The 20,118-nt window shown below is 41.5% G+C and overlaps 2 protein-coding genes across 3 annotated transcripts in view; both read right to left on the bottom strand.

Annotated features, from left to right (window-relative positions):
* Positions 1–15,232, bottom strand: LOC146988935 (regulator of nonsense transcripts 1). Of its 2 annotated transcripts, none has more exons than XM_085774742.1 (24): positions 14,842–15,232; positions 13,764–13,906; positions 12,552–12,641; positions 12,150–12,317; positions 11,121–11,301; positions 10,734–10,895; positions 9,927–10,014; positions 9,522–9,620; positions 9,224–9,332; positions 8,915–9,074; positions 8,572–8,690; positions 8,278–8,442; positions 7,856–7,970; positions 7,438–7,581; positions 6,479–6,692; positions 6,232–6,349; positions 5,823–5,979; positions 5,361–5,503; positions 5,020–5,194; positions 4,515–4,596; positions 4,170–4,334; positions 3,519–3,739; positions 3,195–3,317; positions 1–3,008 (listed from the first exon to the last, which is right to left on the bottom strand). In XM_085774742.1, exons 1-23 carry the CDS (start codon positions 15,013–15,015, stop codon positions 3,198–3,200), a joined length of 3,312 nt encoding a protein of 1,103 aa, XP_085630868.1. In that variant the 5' UTR covers positions 15,016–15,232; the 3' UTR covers positions 1–3,008; positions 3,195–3,197. The 2 variants fall into 2 exon arrangements, with proteins under 2 accessions (XP_085630868.1, XP_085630869.1); XM_085774743.1 differs by having other exon boundaries at positions 9,930–10,014.
* Positions 15,233–19,531: 4,299 nt separating this feature from the next.
* The window catches only part of LOC146988934 (pyroglutamyl-peptidase 1-like), a 7,830-nt gene continuing 7,243 nt past the window's right edge, over positions 19,532–20,118 (bottom strand). The window contains exon 5 of the mRNA XM_085774738.1: positions 19,532–19,967. Within this exon, the coding sequence (XP_085630864.1) occupies positions 19,772–19,967 (196 nt within the window). The 3' untranslated portion in view covers positions 19,532–19,771. The remainder of the gene's footprint in view (positions 19,968–20,118) is intronic.

Here is a 20,118-nt window from a genome sequence, read left to right as displayed (position 1 = left end):
TCAGGTTGACAGCCTTTATTGATTCAGGTTAACAAGGGAATAATCATGTTGTGATGAAAGTTCACTGCAAATAAGACTCAAATAGGTATTTACATCACATTGAGATACTCCATTAATTTAATCCCTACCTGTCGATGTAGAGAATCAAGGGTTTGGATGCAAATGTTTAAACAACTCATCTACAACTGAAACATCGTCAATGATCACTGCACATGTTGCAATTAATTGTGGCTCAGTAGATGGAAAAAAAAACACCAAAGCAATAATATTATGGCAGCAGGTTTTTCTTTTTTTTTCTTTTAAAGCTATAACATGTTAGGAGTTCAGTGGAACGGCTTGATATGAGAAACTAATTCATCGCACAAATGAAAAGATTCGCCAACGTCAACAAAACAGGACTAATCTCTAAGTCAATTAAACGTGACGACGTCTACTCACAACATGATTGTCGAATGTGTGCTGAAATGAGAAGCGGGTGAGAAACAACAGTGGAGTACATTCTTAACTGTGTTCAGAAAGCGTCTTTCCTGGAAGAGTTACAAAACTACAATCCCTCAAACAGTTGAGGAGAAGATACAAAACTCTATAATGAAAGGAAACAGCGTACGCCTCATTCCTGTTGTCAGCCAAGTTGCTACAAAAAAAGAAAAGAGGGAAGAAAAAAAAACAACAGATTTTGGTAAAACCTACACAAAAACGGCTAAACTGAACAACATGACGCACAAAAGCAGCAAATCATCTGACGAAAGCAAAGTTTGGATCAACTCAGGGTTCTGGTTCACAGTTCTCCAGGAAGAGGGTTTTTAGGATCCACGTAAATCTTGAGAGGAAACTCCACAAGGAATACGCAACAAGGGCGACAACAGCTTTGCACAACTCAAAAGTCCACAAAAGAATTTCTACCAGCCCGTTTTGTTTTACTCCACAGAGAAGGAAGGTGGCTTTTTTTTGTTTCGTCCATCCCTCACACAACCCAGCTGCAAAACTCACTGACTTCATTGCCTGGCCTGATTTTATTAAAAAAATAAAATATGACAAGTCCTTTTTCTGTGGGTTTCTTGAGCCCTCTGGTGTCGGAAAGGTTTTTTTTTTTGTTATATGCTGGTAGTTTGATTTAACTACATTCATGCTTGTGCTGCAGCTGTTCGTTTGAAGGTGATTGGTTCTAGGCACTGATTCGCTTTTCATTGAACTCCTTGCCGTCATCTTTATCAGTACTGACGGCATTACCGCTGGGATAAAGTGTCGTTTTTATCCACACAAATCCTTGCAGATTAAGATTATTAAACCACAGGGTCAACGCGACTTCTGACAGATTTCCTTAATAAAAAGTCTGAATTTTTCAACCCCTAATTATCCTTAAATTTGAAGACTTTGGCCACTGCTCAGATAGGCAGTATACTTCATGCAGCGGGTCAATACGGCCATCAGCATGTGAAAATTCAAGTGAAAATTCACAAAATCATCCTGCTGTCAGTGAAATGACACTGGGTCAAATCTGTGGCCTTCTGCTGGGACTGAAAAGTCCTCCAGCCACATGTATCCCACTAAGGTTTTGACCACTGCAATGACCTGAACTTGTTTTCCAGATATGGAAACTCGGATCCCTCTCTTCCTCAGCCACCTTCCTTTTCTACTCTTTACCTGTGGTGGATTGATTGCCACGACTACCATCCTCCTCCTTTCCTCCTCTTGTTTGGTTTCTTTCACCTCAGGCAGGGATCTGTGTGATGAGTGTGGACAGTCCACAATCCCTTGAGGAATCACTCAATGCAAAGCATTCAAGCGTTTGCCAATCTAAGCGTACACAGAGTGTTTTTTTTTTTTAAAAGACATCTGGTCATGAAGCACTGCCGGACATCAACAACTCCTCCTGCCTTCAAAGGATTAAAATAAGGAAAAAGCCTTCGCTGAAACATCAAGTGACACTGAGTTGAATGTTCAGTGCTGGTCATGTTTGATAGTTTCAATGACTTTTTTGCAATTTTGTGCTCTGTGATAAGAAAGGTACTTCAGAGAAGAAAAACTGTCCCATGATGATTGCGACATCGTTGGGATATCGCCCCTCATGCCTTGAAAAAACAGTCTGAAATCCCCCGTGCCACTCCACCACTGACGTGTGGTCGAAACCACCCCATTAAAGACCTCATGAATGAGCCAGTGGTTATCAAGGCAAATGAAAGGCATTTCAATTCAAGGCTCTTTAATATCAGACTCAAGCACAGAAACCGTGTTTTTATTTCCTCTCCGAGAGGGTGTGTCGACTGCTGCTTCTTTCAGAGGCTGCTGAGGTTTTTGGGCCCAGGAAATGGTTGTTGGTGCCGCTCTCCTCCCTTGACAGGTCTAATTTAAAATAGTCCGGGCCGTCGTACAGGTTGTGCAACCAAAGGACTTTCACGGGGGGTGGGGGGGTGGGTGGGATTTTTGTGTTGCCTGTTTGAAGGCTTCCTGCAATCATGTCCGACCAGGTTTGGAGAACTCGTTCTTCAAATTCAGTTGGGAGGCTTTGTATCCTCCTCTGAAGATGAGTGGAAAAAAAACTTTCAGAGCTCTCCTTTTCTTTCCTGGTGGCTGTGATGTGAGGTGGGGGTGGGGGTGGGGGGTGGGGTTGGGTGGATTTGTTTATTGGGAGTTGAGCCTCATTTGGATTCCCATGAGAGACCGTGGAGATCTCTCCTGTTTCCCCCGGCAGCTCGACCACACGCCGCCATCCTCTTGACTTCCCTCCTTCACTCTGCACGGGCATCGGTCCCTGCCTCTCGCTTGTTCACTCGGCCTCTCTTGCCATGTCCCTGCCCATCTGTTCGTGCCTTCTTCTTCTTCTTCTTCTACCCTTTTATTTCTCTCGCTGGTCATTGGTTTGGTTTCGCTATCCCGTCGCTTTCACTCGGTGGTGCTTCGGTTGTAGCAGAGGAAAACAGGTATCCATTTTATGTTTTTATTATTTCCCAGATTAAAAAGCTGATGAACTAAGCTCTGCTCAAGCCTAGCTCCCTTCTTTAAGCATCCTGCAAGACACAAAAGCAGCGTTTATTAGTTTTCGAGAATTTAAAAAGTCTTTGCCACTGATCTAGGCCACAAAAAAAACAAAATACCCCACAGTCCCCTTTTTGTATACAACATAATTCATGTTAAGATGTGATGCTCTGTCCAAACCAATGAGCTACAGCTATGGACACACTTCATGTACTTACACTTTAGTACTGTGACAGTCCAGTCACCCCACCATGCTGGTATGCACGTTCACCCTGGTAAGTCGAGTCCTGGGACAAAGCCACATCGATTTGGGACTTGAACTCATCACCCAGGTAGCTGTCCTGCAGAACAAGAGGACAGACACAACGTTACAGCAGACATCTTCAGACACAGGAGATTTCCACGGCCTTTATCACTGAGCTCAGGACACCCTCAGCTACTTTAATACAGTTTATCAATTAGTTCTTTTTGCAGGATTTACTGAATACACATGATTAAAAAGAAAAAAAAAACTTATGAAACATTTCTAATTGGTGTGTTACCTGGGAGAGCTCTGGCTGGGAGAGGCCAGGCTGGCTCATCTGAGAGGGCTGGCTCATGGAGATGTAGCCCTGGGTCAGCGGTCCCTGGGAGAAGGACTGGGAGGCTCCGTCCTGGCTGGCCTGGCTGTTTGGTCCGTTACCCTGACTGGTACCCTGGTTTCCAGAGCCACGGACCCTCTGTCGCCCGCCACGCCCAGGCTTACCCTTCATAGCTCCACGACCTTGATGAATTTAAAAAACAGGAAAAAAAACATAAAGACTCAAAACAAACTTTGTGTCTGACCGTTGCTCGGAGGTCATAATATATTATTAAATGGATGAAGTGTCCCTGTAAGTGACGCTTGGGACAGACAAGGGTATCATTGCTGGTGGACAATAAAGACAGGGTGTGATTTCAGTGTCTGTAACTTGACTTGTAGATTGTCAGCGTTTTCCTGGAGTTCATAACACAGAGCACTAAACCAGGTAGAAGACCACATCCTGGTTCTCACTAATGCTTACTGAATGTGATGCTTTATTATACTAATAAGCATCACATTCACAGTATCAAAAATGTCAAAAATAACCACAATATGATTATTCTGTGCATCATTCAGTCCCCCCACCCATTAGAAACTGCTGGTCATCAGTAATCTCAGCGATGTGCTGTACCTGCAACAGGACCGTTAGTGGGACCCAGGTAGCTGGGTGGAGGCATTGGTGGCATCACCAGGTTGAAGGGTATGGGGATATTCATCGCAGCCATATGACCTGGGCCTGCCCCAATCATCCCGATCTGGTCATGAGTTTGAAAGTACATGTTGGACGGACGTCCAGCTGGAGGAGAAAACATGGAACACAGCTCAGGTCAGTTTTTGTATTTAAAAAAACAAAAACAAGGCCAGACAAGAACAACAAGGTTTGGATGGACTGTTAATCCAGCATGGTGTTAAAAAAGCTGGTCACTGGTTGATTTCTTGAGCCATACCGTAAGATATTAAAGAATTTAATAAATACCAGCATTGCTGCGGTCATAGGCGGAGCCAGGAATGAGGGCTTCACGGGCGTCGTACATGGCAGTGCTCATGAAACGTCCCCCCTGGAAAACACAACACAGTCACCATTTAGTAGAGTTGCCTACTTTGCACATTTTACTGAAACTAATCATTATTTTCACTATTGACTAATCATCTGTACATTATTTTATTAATTAACCACTTGGTTTAATCTCCATATCCTGAGCCTAAGTAAAGTTCATCACATGTCTTATTTTGTCCAGTAGATCAAAAGCTGAATATATAAAAGTTTATTGTCATTCAGGACAGAACAAATGTGACATTTGAGCAGAGGGAAAAGAGGAATTTTGCTTTAAAAATACACCTCTAGTGAGGCTGAATAGGGGTTTTGTGAACAGGTAGCAAAACAAATCCTCCTCTGAACAGCTCAATCTATTCATCTGTCATGGTGTTTATTGTTGTACGTCCCTATTGGACGATGGCTGCTCTCAGTTTGTGCTACTCACAGGGTTGATGGTGTTGACCAGCTTGCGGGGCTTACTGAACTGCATGAGGCTCTCCCTCAGGTTGTTGAGGGGCCCCTCCACCAGGACCTTCTGCTCCTTGTAGTTGTTCAGCAGGTTATTCCACAGCGGCTGCTTGGAGAGCGCCTTGGGGTTCCCCACAATGATCACACCATACCTTCAGTCACAACAAACACATACACAATACTGCTGTTCAGGGATGGGATGATCTGATTTAGACGATTGTTAATTAATTTCTGTAGTTAAATTAAAATAGCTGCTCATAAACTGATGAGTTTTTTGAATCCAGTGTGATTCCTTTTAAGTTTTATTGAGGTTTTTACTTGGCTCTGGTCAGCGCCACGTTGAGACGACGAGGGTCATTCAAGAAGCCGATGCCCTGATGCTCATTGGCACGAACACAGGACAGGATGATGAAGTCCTTCTCTCTGCCCTGGAAGGCGTCCACACTGGCAATTTCTACTTGCTGTGGAGGAGGAAGCGGTTGCATTGTGAGAACAAAAGAAAAAAAACATTTGTCTTATGCCAGAGAGACAATGAAAAGACAATTATCTGTCAACTTGATCTTGAAAATACTTTTATCTCAAATGTCTGAGATGCCTTCAGACAAAACAACCTCTCCTGAGTAGTGACCTTTGACTGAGTCGCACAAGCACAACTATTCAAGTATTGCCCAGTTGACATCATTTTAAATCTGGAAGTAACTTCGTGAGCTCCTCTGTGTGTGTGTGTGTGTGTGTGTGTGTGTGTGTGTGTGTGTGTGTGTGTGTGTGTGTGTGTGGTACCTGATAGAGTTTGGTGTGCAGGGAGCCACTGAACTGCATGTACTGGACCAGGTAGGAGCGCTGACCCTCGTATGGGGTGATGATGCCGATTTGGTCGGGTTTAGCTCCAGCCTTCAGCAGCCGTGTGGTGATCTTCTCTACATTGGCAGCCTCAGTCCTTAAAAAAAACATCAGCAGGGGCATTTACCTCTCAAGTTAAAGGGAGTAAACTGATAAAATGCAAATTATATCTATTTTGCATTGACTTTTAAAGAAATCACCAATTCATGTAAATCAGTCTTGACTGGACTGGCTGTTACCCTGTAACTATACTATAAACATGTGGTGCTGGTTTTGATGTAAATGCTGTGAAGCAAGCAGCTCATGTATGTTAATTTAGAGCTTTTAGTTACATTGAAAAGAAAACTACCTGTTGAGATAGGAGGTCCCAGAGCTGGCTATCTCCTCCTGGCCCTGAGTCACGTAGAAGAACATGGGCTTGTCTGGCTGCGGCCACTGGAAGTCAAAGCCTTTCTTGATGCGGTCAGCTGGCGGAGAGAAGGAAATATTTATTATCTTTTTCATCCTAAGACTTGTAGTCTCTGTACCGACTAAATTGAAAATTATTATGCTCCTCTATCAAACCAGATAACAAAGCAGCTGAAATCTTGACAAACCTGCAGTGACACCGTTCTGCAGGGAGCCCTCGTAGAAGATGTTGGAGGGGAAGGCACTGAGAGCTGGGTGCATGCGGTACTGGACCTGCAGACGGATTGGCCGGATCCCCAGAACCACCAGGCGTTCGAACAGGGACTGGGACAGACCTGCCTTGGCCGCCTTCTTACACATCACCACAGGACCCAACTGGCAGTGGTCACCCACCAGAATGAGCTGGGAGGAGGAGGATGAGTCACACAAATATAACGTGGGTTTGGGTTTATATAACTGCATAATACTGGAGCTGTACATATAGGCTTTTCTTTCAGGATGTATGTTAACAGATATAATTCATGTTATTTACAATTTTAACAAATAAAATCCGGTATATGATGACAGTGGCAGTCTCTCAGTGTCGACATGATACGAAATAATCATGAGGCAGCGGCCCATATACAGGTGCATCTCAATAAATTAGAATATCATGGAAAAGTTAATCTATTTCAGTAGTTTAATTCAATATATAATTCATATATTATATAGATTAATTGCACACAGACTCAAGTATTTCATGTCTTTACTTCTTTTAATTGTAATGATTATGGCTCACATTTAACGAAAACCCAAAATTCAGTATCTCAAAAATATTAAAATATTGTGGAAAAATTTTATTATTATGACCTAACGGTGTCACATGCTAATCAGCTAATTAACTCAAAACACATGCAAAAGTTTCCTGAGCCTTTTAATGGTCTCTTATTCTGGTAGACCTGACAACTATAGTCTAATTTATGGAGATGCACCTGTAATCTAAAACCTTGGTAGACCTTTCCTGGTCTTACAAGATCCAATATAGTTACAACGCAAGCGGCTTGTAGTGATGAGCAAATGTCCTCTCTGACATATTAAACAAGGTCAGTCCAAGTGATATTTGAATATCACCACATTAATAATTTGGGGTAAACATTACACTGCGTACCTGCTTAGCTCCCAAAACCACAGGCACCATACACTCGGGCTCGGTGGCCTGGGTGCTCTCATCAATCAGGATGGAGCGGAACTGCATCTTGGCCAGGCGGGGGTCTCCGGCCCCGACACAGGTGCAGCAGATCACATCAGCGTTCTGGAAAAACAACGAGGAAGACAATTTATCAGTGTGTCAGGTATTGTTGTTTCTATGATAAGAGTAAGACTGTACTGCGTCTAATGAAGAAGAGAGGACAGATGAGAGGAGAGGAAAACTTCCCGGTCATCAGCGGTGATAAACATGATGAGAGGGAGCTTTATCTGCTTGGCTAAAACTATTTGTGGCTGACCACTTTAGTGACGTGAGGCCATTCACAGTAACAATCTCAGCTTCGGTCGTTTTGTTATAACACACTGAGGATCCTCCTCACCATGAGCAGCTCCCTCTCAGCGGTGCGTTTCAAGGCCCTGTAGCGTTTCTCATCAGCCGATGACAGCTCACCGGTCTCATCCTTCAGCTGCTGTAGTTTCTGAAGCTCTGGCATACTATAGAGACAAACACACATCCAGGTGACCCCAGAGAACTGAGACTGATGAAAGTCACACTGGTAACGATAGGCCACAATGCTAGTCTCACTACTGTTTACACATGAAACATCCATCTTAAAACATGCAACATTTGAGGCTCAAAGTGAAATCATGGCTATTTAAGTTTTGAGTTTGAGAAAAAAAAAAGTTTAAAGCTTGAGTATTATTCATATTTGCCCCCTGATTTCAAAATGTCTTCATGTATAAGGCAAGAATCAAGTTATAATAATGTTGGGTGACTGAATTTCCCCCCTGAGCCACTGACCTGTCCATGTTGCTGATCTGATTGTGCAGTGCCAGAAAAGACACTGGTGACTCAATGGCCTCTCGGCTCTTGGCACACAGCCTGACAACCTTCAGTCCAGTCTTGTCGATCTTCTCAGTTAACTGGTCCACAGCAATGTTACTGGGCGCACACACCAGAACTGGGCTGCAGGGAGACACACACACATATGCATCACAGAGAAGTTAGCAGACTGTGCCAGACCAACAAAAACTATAACATTACTGCTTTCCCCCCCTTTCCTTTGTTTAAATCTTTGTTTTAATTAATTCTTACCCGTTGCCCTGTCGGGACAGGTGGTACACAATAGTAGCAGAGGTGACAGTCTTGCCAGTTCCAGGAGGTCCCTGAATCAGACTAAGGGGCCTCTGCAGCACAGTCTTCACAGCATAGACCTGAAAACACAGAGCCAGTAATCCATTATTAATGTATTGACACTGAAAAAGAATCCCACATTAAAGAGCTAACAGACAACATGTTTGTCTCCTCAAATTATGGCCAACACAGCCACAAGCCTACTCATTGTACATTTAAAATATATCTGTGCACCTGTTTATATGATTTATCACAGTAAAAGATGACAACATGTACAAATCACAAGTATCTAGTGAGGTCTGACCTGTGAGTGATTCAGGTCAGGCAGGCCCTGAGCAGTGAAGCGCTTCGGCAGCTGGCACTTGATGGTGACATCCTCCACCTCGTGGCCCAGCAGTTTGTGGTAAATATAGCCAGACACCGAGGTCTCGTCCACCGCAAACGTCTTAAGGGCGCTTTGCATCCTGCAGCAACATAGACACAAATGTTGGTCATTTACCACTTACTTGTTTTCTTACGTTAAGACTGAAGATGCATTGAGATCTTTACTTGACAAAGAACATAAATATTCCCATCACATCTGGAAGTTATGGTCCAATAGATTTCAGCCTACCTGTCAAAGGAAGTGGACTTCCACACGAAGTCCACCTGGAAGTTGTGGGGGATTTCCACAGGGGCTCCAACACTGCTCCGCAACTCAATGGCAATTTCATCCCCGTAATCTTGAAAGACAGGCTGTTAAGGAAGTCCAGCAATGTCTGCGAAATATGTCTAGTAGATGGGAGTTGGTGTGGCTATGTTATATAGTTAGATTGTGCACTGCCGTCTGGGATTGGTGCCAGTGTAGTGAGTCTGGGCTGGAGGACGCTGTAATGCAATAGATGATCAACTGGTAACACTGTAAAGGATACTGTCAGGGACTTTGATGACATGGCCAATGCCTTTCCACAGTGGAGCCAGGTCTCCCTTGTAACGCAGACAGATTTCATCACCTTGCATCAGCCTCATATCTGAGTATTAATAAGAGAAAACAAAGTTAGATACCCACCCATGCTCAAAATGACCTAAAATAAACTAGGGAACTAACATCACAAACTAAATGATACAATACCGTGCACCTAAAAAAAAAAAAAAAAAAAAAATGCTCAAAACGCCACTACAAAAACAAGAGGCGAGATCAAAACCGAGTACACATGCCACCAAAAGATGCAGGATTTGGGGAGGTTGCGTGCAATTCTGAGGACCGGAGGGGGAATGGGGAGGGACTCTATCTGCACCACAGAACCACAGGGGAGAAGTCAAGCTCGGAGAATTACCACCTGAATCCGTCTTGGGCAGTGTGAAATAGGCAATCCGCTTTTTATTCAGCCCCAGGTCCCACCTGACTGTTATATTGTCTTGGGTCTGAAAAAGAAAAAAATTATTAAATATATCATCAACTAATACTTATAATATATCAAAGGTATAAAATGTGACACTATTCATAAAACCCTGCTGGGTGCACCTAAACAGCAAAATGATCTGCACCACATAAAAACATGTGGTTTATATATCGCAGTGTGATCTAGATCACAACATTTTAAAGGGATAGTTCAACATTTTTGGCAAATTGGCCCATAATCCCTATAGTCATAGCAGTAGGTTTGTTACCTTTAATTGTCGGTGCAAGATATTTTTAGAACGGCGGAGCAGAGCCGCGAGCTGCTCACAGCTACGCTACGGAGGTTCATGGGAGTTCTTGGTTTCCCTCATCAAACTCATCAAATACACAATCCAACAACTCCAAAACGCTCTCGTGGACAAGTTGTGACCTGCACATTCACCACGCTATGAGAATATAACGGAACGTTACGAGACCTGCTTGCGGCTATGCTACGCAGTTCTAAAAATAGCTTGCACCGACAATTAAAGGTAACGAACCCACTCCTAAAACTATAGGGATTATGGCAAAAATGTTGAACTATTCCTTTAACTGTACGGTCTGATCACTGTAAAAGAGTGAAATAACCTGCACTCGACATTTACAAGAATACAGATTTGATTCATGTGCTTTTGAAGAGGGTTTCTATGTCGCCTAAAACCACAAGGAAAAACTCTGTAATTCAAAAATGTTGCTCAGGTACCTGGGACTCCTTTAGCTTCTTGTCGTAGTCAGCCTCCAGTTTGACCAAAGGGCCAAAGATGTTTTGGTACTGGTAGGCATCCTCATAGCGCAGTAGAACATGCTGGGGTTCCTCATCCACGCCGGGTTTCTCCAGGTCCTCCAAGGTGGCAGTGGGGTTGTCCTGTGAGGAAAGTCACCGCAACTATCAACCTGATGCACATTATAATCACACTCTTCACTGATTCCACTTCTGACTGACAAATTAGTATCTGACAGGGAGAAACCAAACCTGCTAATCAACCGTCACTGGGAGCCCTTCAGCCTGTACTAGTCACGTGGACTTTGCAATGGCCTGGTCTCACCACTGATCTGAATATTATATCACAGTGATATAATGAACACCTACCTTCCAGAGCTCCTCCAGTTTGTTGATCTGCTGGGCGGTGATCTGGCGTGCTCGAAGCTGCTCCTGCTCTGAGGGAATCTTCACCAGCCAGGACAAAAAGCAGCGATCCTGGATCAGTGGTTGCCACTGCGAGCTGTCCCAGTTGATGTCTTTTAAGCTACTCTGGCTGGCACATGGCTGCCTGTATGGAAACAGAAGGTTCAGGGGTTTTGGAGCAATCAGATTATCGCAAAAGACAATTTAAGTTTTCCCGCCTTAAACTGATTTCTGCTTGAATAAATGTGGACATAGAAAAGATTCGATTAATTGACAGAGAGAAGCAAAAACTAGTTAAAGGTCTGTCAGGATGAAGTCATATTTTGATGTGGGGTGGAGGTCAAACAGTTGTCTTATAACTGTAACAAACTGCAACTCCTCTGCTTTGAAGTAGCTCAAAGACATATCAACATGTGTTGGCTGATAAGTAATAAAATTGCAGAAGTGATGCCAGCTTCATGCCTGAGGTAAGATGTGATATATTCTGCACTGACAAGTTGTTTTTTCTCAACTGTAAACTGTTCTGCTCGGTACATATCTCAGTATATTTTAATATGCAAATTAAGGGTTCCTTATCAGGAAGGCCCCGGTGTTTTCTCATATCACAAAACTGGCCAATCAAAAACTGGCTATAATTGTATCCGTTCATGAAAAGATATTTAAACTTTCATCTGTCACAGTTGGAGAAGTTTATTTTGTTGCCATAAACATTCGTCTCAGCTAATGACCATTTCTTCTGGCTGAGGTTTCATCCGTTTCTGATGGGTACGGCTTTCTGGAGTCTCATGGTGCACAACAACTCATCCACAGTGACGTCTCAATCTCAACAACTGATTGGAGATTGTGATAAACTTTCTATTGCAAAGCAAAAATGTTTGTTTTGCTTCCAGTTCATGCTGCTGAATAGCTTATAATGAGAGGTTCAAAGCTGTCATCAAGGGCAATCTTGACCAAACCTGCTGGATTTGTGGGCACAGCTCCGCCAGCATTTACCTGCACAGCAACACCACCACTGAATCAGCCTTGGCTGGGATGAAGCCCAGGAGGAAGACGTTGCGACATCCACAGTTGTAACACTCCAGCACCGTCTCGCCCAGCGGCCCATCTTTATGCAGTGTCACCTCTTTACATTTGGCTCTCACCAAGTGGTTCACAATATGGCTGGAAGGAAATAAACTTAAGTTACAACATTTTACTCTCACCGCAAACACAATGAAAAGGCCTGTTTACACTGAATCCATGCAGATCTGATAGATGCAAATATTAAAATATCAAACAATCGTACCGTGAAAATATAGTAGCAGAAAAACCCTGAGTTGTTGCAGTAGTCAAATTCAATAGCTTCATGTTTTGACACATATGATGTGATCTGATACAGAGATATTCATTACACACCTGCCAGATGTGTTGCCACGTCCATTACAGAACCACTTCTTGCTGGTGTTGCAGTACACCACACATGCTGGATCATGGATACCACAGTAGCTGAAAAGTCACAAAGTAGCATGTGAATTACTGCAGTAATGAGTCAAAAATATTGTATGAGGACAGAATTATTGTATGTTTGTGTTCAAAAGTTCATACAATCCATACAGCAGCGTTTTTACACACTCCTGGTTTCATTTCAGTATTTTTTTCAAACAATATTTCAAGTTGTTGATGTTCAGTAACCTTCAATAACATAGATATACATTAAAAACTAATTAATGCCTGGATAATTACACACCCAACACCCCTTAATCTGTTTTGAAACTTCAGCCTAGAAACTGATCTGAGAATATGACAAACCGGATTTTAAGTGCTGTAAAAACACAGAATCCTTCTTTTTCCAAAAATCAAATCATGTCCTTGTGAATTTCTCAATAATGCCTCAAAGCAAAAATGATGATGAATTAATTGACTTTAACTAGATGCTATCTGAAAACCTTCTAGCTTAGTGAAAATTAATATCGTCGTGACAGTGTAGTGCAATCATCCAAAAAACTATTGCAGTGCAACATTTCCTCAGCGATGCATTGCACACTCAGTTGGAGGTTAATCAGGTAAAAGGAGCTCAAACTGCAGTTAACACAACAGGCCTGAAAGTGAAACCTCCCTTCACAAACATTTACATATCCAGTTTGTATTTGAAAGGTGATGAATCAACCTTATTCGCACTTCTGACTGTATTCTTGGCTGTAATTTGTGAAGTTAACAAGAAGAACACGTGTTTCAGCAAATTTGTCTACTTTTAAATTTATTTAGTGTGTCTGCATGTATAGTGCAAATGAGTTCAACACCAGCACAATTATCCATCTAAATGAACACAGTTTGATCAACATCTCTCTGAATGAATCTCTGTGTATGCAAGTATGTGTATATTTAGATGTATATATATATATATATATATATATATGTGTATATTCAGATTGAGTATATTAACTTTTCTATATTTTAATATTGTAACTGTGGACCCCAGGAAGAACGGCTGAGGCAGTGAGACTAATGGGGATCTATCACTACTAAACTAAACTTAACTAAACTAATAATCAGTTCCAGCATAACCACGTGTTGCAGGACTGTTGCACATTACTACTTTTATGCAGGCGTTCCCAGCATGCATGGTACCTGCAGGCGTGCACAGGCAGGTCTTTGGTGTAGTACGTATCTTCTTCATCCTCCTCAAAGTTGAGCTCGGCCAACAGCTGGCTGGCTTTGGCCACGGAGTCATCCACTCCACCGTTGTGCAGACCCTCATCAGGACCATTTACCTGCAGGCAGAACCACACAATCCTTAACTTACTCACCAAACTAACAAACAAACTTTTCGTCTGTACACAGCATCTATTGCACATCTGTCTGCCAGTCCTGTGTGAGGGATCCCTCCTGTTGCTCACCCCGAGGTTTCTCCAATTTTTATTTTTCCCCTGTTAAAAAGGGCTTTCTTGGGAGTTTTTCCTCAATCGTTGTGGGGGTCTAAAGGCATGATGCTATGCAAAGCACTTTGACACAAACTGTTTGTAAAAATGGGCTATACAGATAAAACTGCCTAGCCTTACTACTGCCACTACTACTAATTATCATAATAATAATAGCACTGATAATATCAAATCAGCACACATCAATATAGTTACAGTACAGTGCTCTGTCCTGTTGATAACGAGATAAATAAATAGTGATAAGGTGAAACTTTAGTATACTGATAAGGTAAACACATCTACAGTGTTTGATAACATGGACTGCGTTAACGTTACTGTTCATGGTGTATCGATGGAGGGATGTCTATAAAATGCGAACAGTAGCAAAACAGGCTTTATACAAATAAAATTAGGAATTAGGAAAACTGAATGCTAATGATTAGCATCTAGCCATTAGGGCGCGGAAATGCCCAGTTTGTTAACTATAAGTTGACAGGATGTCAGGGTGCTTGAAGATTACATTTGGTTATTTAAGTTGAACCGGAAGCTCCGGATAGCTCAAAAAACAAAACACCATAAAGTAAAACTGACATTACTTTGCAGGGTTAAGTTGACGGTGTTTTCTAGGCAGCGACGCGCTAACGGCTAACAGCTAGCTGGCGTGAAGCTAGGAGACGCTACATCCAATAATAACAACGAGCTAGCATGTGAGCTAACCGTCGCTAACGTCTGTAAAAACCGCGCTCTATCGTAAAAAATAAATAAATAATCAAAAGCTACAAACAAACCTGACTGTCCAGCTGGCTCTGCTGTGTCTGGCCTTGAGTTTGCGTCTGGCTGGGCAGGGTGAAGTCGGTGAAGTCGTACTCGGAGCCCTGGGTGTCCGCTCCGAGCAGCTCCGCTTCCTCGGTATCTAAGAAGGTGAGGGTCTGGGAGCTTGGCCCGTACGCCTCCACACTCATCTCGACTCGCAACTTTCGCTTTTATTAAGTGAACGATTCTTCCGGTTGTTCGCCTGTAGATTAAACTTAATCCTTGCGTTTTTTGTTGTGTATCAACAGCCGTTTAAAAAGCGGGGGGCCAACGCCAAGAGTCTGAACCCTGAATCCAAACAAAAACGGAACAGATCAGAACCTCGACAGATCCAGCAGCAGGTCCAACGGAAACGGCGACAGACTCGCAGAGTGTGACGTTTACACTGTAGGATGTCGACCAGAGATAGGTCAACAGGGACAGGAAGTCTCACTCCGATGTTTTTTCCGGGGATCAAAACAGTATCATGACAAGGCTCTCTCACAGAAGGGATCTTTTAGACAGCACTCCATAAATAAAACTGATTTATTTATTTGTTATTTATTTACCTTTTCCCCATCTTCTTTATCATTGTAGGCTAATATTTTTTATTTTATCTTTGTCTTACTGTACTTCCTAGGGATGTCACGATTATAGATTTTCTTTGTACGATTACTGTCAGAGAAATAATCACGGTATTACGATTATCACGATTATTACGCATTAATTAATTTCAAAATCAAATACAGTCAAAATATAATTACATTACAAATTTTTACACTAAATATTTTAAGTATCTACTATTCATATGTAACCAATTATTAATCCTCCAGGGGAAGTGTTTTAAATATTCAAATCATTAATTGTCATCTATACCAAATGTTTAAGTTTATTTTAACTGTTTGTTTTTTATCACAAAAAAATTTCTACCATGTTACGTTAGGTAAATTGACCAGTATTTCTTACATTTACCTTCACTTTTGTGCACATCTGACTCTGTGTTTCCAAAATAATCCTTTTTGGAAAGTGACGGTATTTAAGAATCTTTACGATTAATTAATTGTGGCGTTTAATACCGCGATTAATTGTGAAAACAAGTAATTGTGACATCCCTATTATTCACTTATGTTGCTATATGTTACTATGTAACAATTTAGTTGTTGTTGTTTTTTTGTGTGCATTGTTTGATGTGATATCTTGTTTGATGGTTGTTTGGTGTTTTGTTTTGGTGTTATATTGTGTTTATATTTGTAATGTTTCTTTGTCACGAGAAACAAGTGTCTTGGACACAAGAACATTTTCAGAAGTGATTCTGACAATAAAAGTACTCAATCAATCAATTACTGTGACTGCTACTACATCAGACATGGGTTGTTGGAAGGGATAGTTGGATTCAAGTTGGGGTTTTCTTTCACTCTAATGCAAATGCTCTGATGTAATGTGAAATTATTGTACTTTTCTCTACTGTCTGCAGAAATTGAATAAAGAATTCTGGAAAAATAAAAACAGTATCATGACATGCATATTGAATGCTGATAAACCTATTCCCATTCAACTTTGTTGAGTCCACCTTTTGTAAAGCACAAGTACTACTACTAATAATAATAATAGCACTGATAATATCAAGCATCAGGACACATCAATATACAGTAGTGATCTGCCCTGTTTGTAATGAGATAAATAAATAGTGATAAAGTGAAACTCTAGTGTAGTGACACTTAAAAACCTACATTGTTTAGTAGACATGGACTGCATTACTGTTCATAGAGTACTGCGGGATGTCTATCAATTGTGAACAGTAGCATTACACACTTAGACTTTCCGTGAGTTCATTCTTAAATAGTTGATGCTCTGACAGCATGCTAGTAATAGGCAATACCTGCCCCTTGATGCACATACCTAGTAAGGCAGGCGCTGTAACCAACCATGCGTGCAGGATAACGGCCAATAATTTTGCCAGAGTGATGCATCACTGTAGCATTTATGATCTTTGATTGAGGCCTTTTATGCCCACTGTACCAACTGTGTATTTGCACAGTTGACAAGTCAATTACATGCTTTCATCAGGCATAACTAGTGAATAGTGGAAAAAGAAAAAGAAAACACACAAAGTTGAATCAACAGACATAAAGACATTACTTGTAATCCTTTAATTCTCTTTACTTCAAAGCCTTTCAGTTCACAAAGCCAAAATTACTTATTGTAACGTTGCTTTGTTAATGTCAGAAGCAGAACACTCCCTAGACAGAAGAACTCACAACAAATCACAGAGCCATAATGTTATTAAAACAGAGCACACACTAAGATAAAAAAGGATTTTTGAGGTAGCCACACATCTGACTGGACAGCATCAGTAACATATCTTTGAGCTGACCCGCTGAACATTTTTAAGGCCTTTTCATAACACACATAAACAACAGCAAGGCACAGGAGAGAGTCAGGGTCAGAGGTCACCTCATATGTAAACTTGAGGCTTTCACATTTGTGAGCAGACATTTTAAGGGGCAACTCCTCCACAACCCTTTCACTTCTCTGCACTCACAATAAAACCACGCAGTAAAACATAAGCACCTGCAAACTCAGATCTAAAAATCTGCCCAGCATTTCAGTAATTCCTTTATGAGTTTTAAACCACATAGCCAAGATAGATACAAGGCTAAAATAAACCTTAGGTCTGACAAGAAGATTAGTCCTGTTCTGTTCAGTGACCATGATTCTGGAAAGCAATTAAAATGGCACACATTGCTAAAAAAAAATCAACAATTTACTCAAACTCGCTGGCAGCAACTTGTGTTAAAAAAAAAGAAGAAAGAAAATCAAAAAAAACACAACACGCATTTAACTAAAAGTTCAATGACTACTTCTGCAATGCCAAGTGCAGCATTCAGTTACTTTCTTTCAACTAGCTACAGTATGAAAGCTTAAAACTATGTTAGGCAGGTAGTTTTGTTGGGTATAAAACGGGCACTGAGGCGGCATGTAGATACCTAATACCTAGTCATGTTCAAACTGAAGATGTGTTAGGTGGTGTGGCCTGCATTGACATCTCAGCAGCCACCGAAATGCTGGTAAACACAGTGAAACAGACAAACAAATAATAAAACAAAAGAACATTATACAGAACATTTACACCCAGGAGTGGCACCGTCACAGTGAAGGAATATGTTGCAGTTTGTTGTAAAGGTCAGAACATACCAAAGCTAAGGAAAATAAAGCATACATCACCTCTCATGCATAATGATAATTAATGGGGAGGGGGGGGGGGTAAAACAATGGACAAGTGTACGGTACATCTGGAAAGCTACATATTCCAAGTTAAAGTGACTGAAAATAAAAAATACAAAATGCAAGCATTCACATTGCCTGGGGAAAAAAAAGGAAAAAAAAGTTGATAATGAATAATTCACAAACAAAAAGTGCTACAGAAATAAAAGAAAGTCCAGGCCCAATTCTGACTCAATTAAGCGTCCAACTTCATCAAATCGAATCTTCGGGTAAAATAAGCAGCTACATCTGATTCAATGAAGGGAGCGACAGAAAGCTTTAACTGAGTGATACCAATTATGGCTGCACAATTTCAGAAAAGAAAAACTGAACTTCGAAAATTGGGTCTTGTAACTTTGGAAAACAGTAAAACACAAGCCCTCATCACAGGTTTTCTACACACTTTAAGGTATAAATCAGTGCCATAAAGAGGTAACGCTATGACAGGCATCTTTACACAACAATGACCCAATTCAGTGCAAAGGATTTCACTACCCAGAAGTGCAATGATGTGAGTTCCTTGTTTGTTCAGTTATACTATACAATCTACACTGTATAAAATATTTTGGTTGAACTTCGTACAGTATTTAAAATGCAGCGCACTGAGCGGAAATGGTCAAGAAATGGTTACGTTTATAGTCCTAACTGCAATGCTCAGTGTTTTCTCAAATAATTGTGCAGCCGTGATAGATTTTTGACAAACCCACAATGTGAATTTCCTAATTCGACAGACTTGAGATCTGTAAAATAACATTGCACAGCCCGCGGCCAGATCTCAGTGAGGTGAATTTGGGATTTTTCTGTCAGAGTTGGGCCAAGAAAATATAAGGGGGAAAATGAGCTGGAACCAACCCGTTCCCTGATTTAAATAACCTTAGTAAAAGAAGGCAAATTCACAACTTCTTATAAAGAAAAAGGACTCAAGAAACAATTCAACATCTAACGTGAAACAGCACAGTTAGGCTTTAGAGCAGCTGGAAAAAATATCTGAAGGAAACCGAAATTAGCAACTAAAGGTTTGTACGTAAAACACAATATATCATGTAAATTAGCCTTTTATAGACATCGAGGTGTACACAACCTTTGATGGAAACATCTTGTGATAGGGTGAAACTCAAAACTTGAGGATGAGGCATTACAAAAGTCAAATCATAATTTTTTTCCCCCAAATGTGACTTCTATAGCCATTTTAATAACCCTAACCCTATAAGGTGCAATAATAGGAGTCACGTTTGGGGTTATAGGTTGTAATATCTGCCACATTCAGACCTTCTGGGTCTTTATTTTAACTGCATGTCAGCAAATACGAGCAGCATTTTGCTGCTGTGCTTTCTTAGTGAACCAGTAGCTGTTTCCATATTTTTAAACTCTGTATTCCTTGTAAGTGGGAGAAAAGCTTACTTTACAACGGGATCAGAGGTTGTCTTCAGGCTTCTCACCTTCGGGAGACTTTAAAACATAAGTCAATCAGGATTAGCAAAAGAAAAAGTAGAAACCTAAGACAAAGAGAAGCAAACAGAAAACACCCTATACACTGAAGTTTTCACTTTAAAAAAGAAAAGATAACAGTTTAAAAAAGAAGTAAGATTGGCTACTTGTGGTTAAGTGCAATTTCTCTTGTGTGGTGAGTGCTGGAGAGGCTGGTTGGCAACTGGAGGTCACTTAGAGGAAGTGCTGCTGGCAGTGGATCTTCTCCTCGGCCTGGTCCAGGAGCTCCAGCATCTCCTGGACGATGGCCTTCAGCGCGCGGCCCAGGTCTTCCCCGCTGTAAGGCTTTCCAAGAGGAGGCACATGGATGAAGGCGGAGCGGCCACGGCTCAGGTACAGAGATGTGTAGTAGGTGAAATCACAGAGGTATCTGTCAGGGTGGAGAGCAGCGCATTTAGACGCAAGATCAAATAAAAGTCATAATGGAGGTGATTTACTCACGCATTTATCAATGCATTTCAAACGGTACCTGTTTGTCTCAGTTCTCCATACATAAACAACAAGAACTGTACATCTGCTCA

The sequence above is a fragment of the Trachurus japonicus genome, chromosome 4, assembly GCF_045865225.1.
Source record: "Trachurus japonicus isolate A0001 chromosome 4, Traja_1.0".
Lineage (NCBI taxonomy): Eukaryota > Metazoa > Chordata > Actinopteri > Carangiformes > Carangidae > Trachurus > Trachurus japonicus.
The sequence above is the reverse complement of the archived record's forward strand: the minus strand, read 5'-3'. Positions and strand labels throughout refer to the sequence as shown.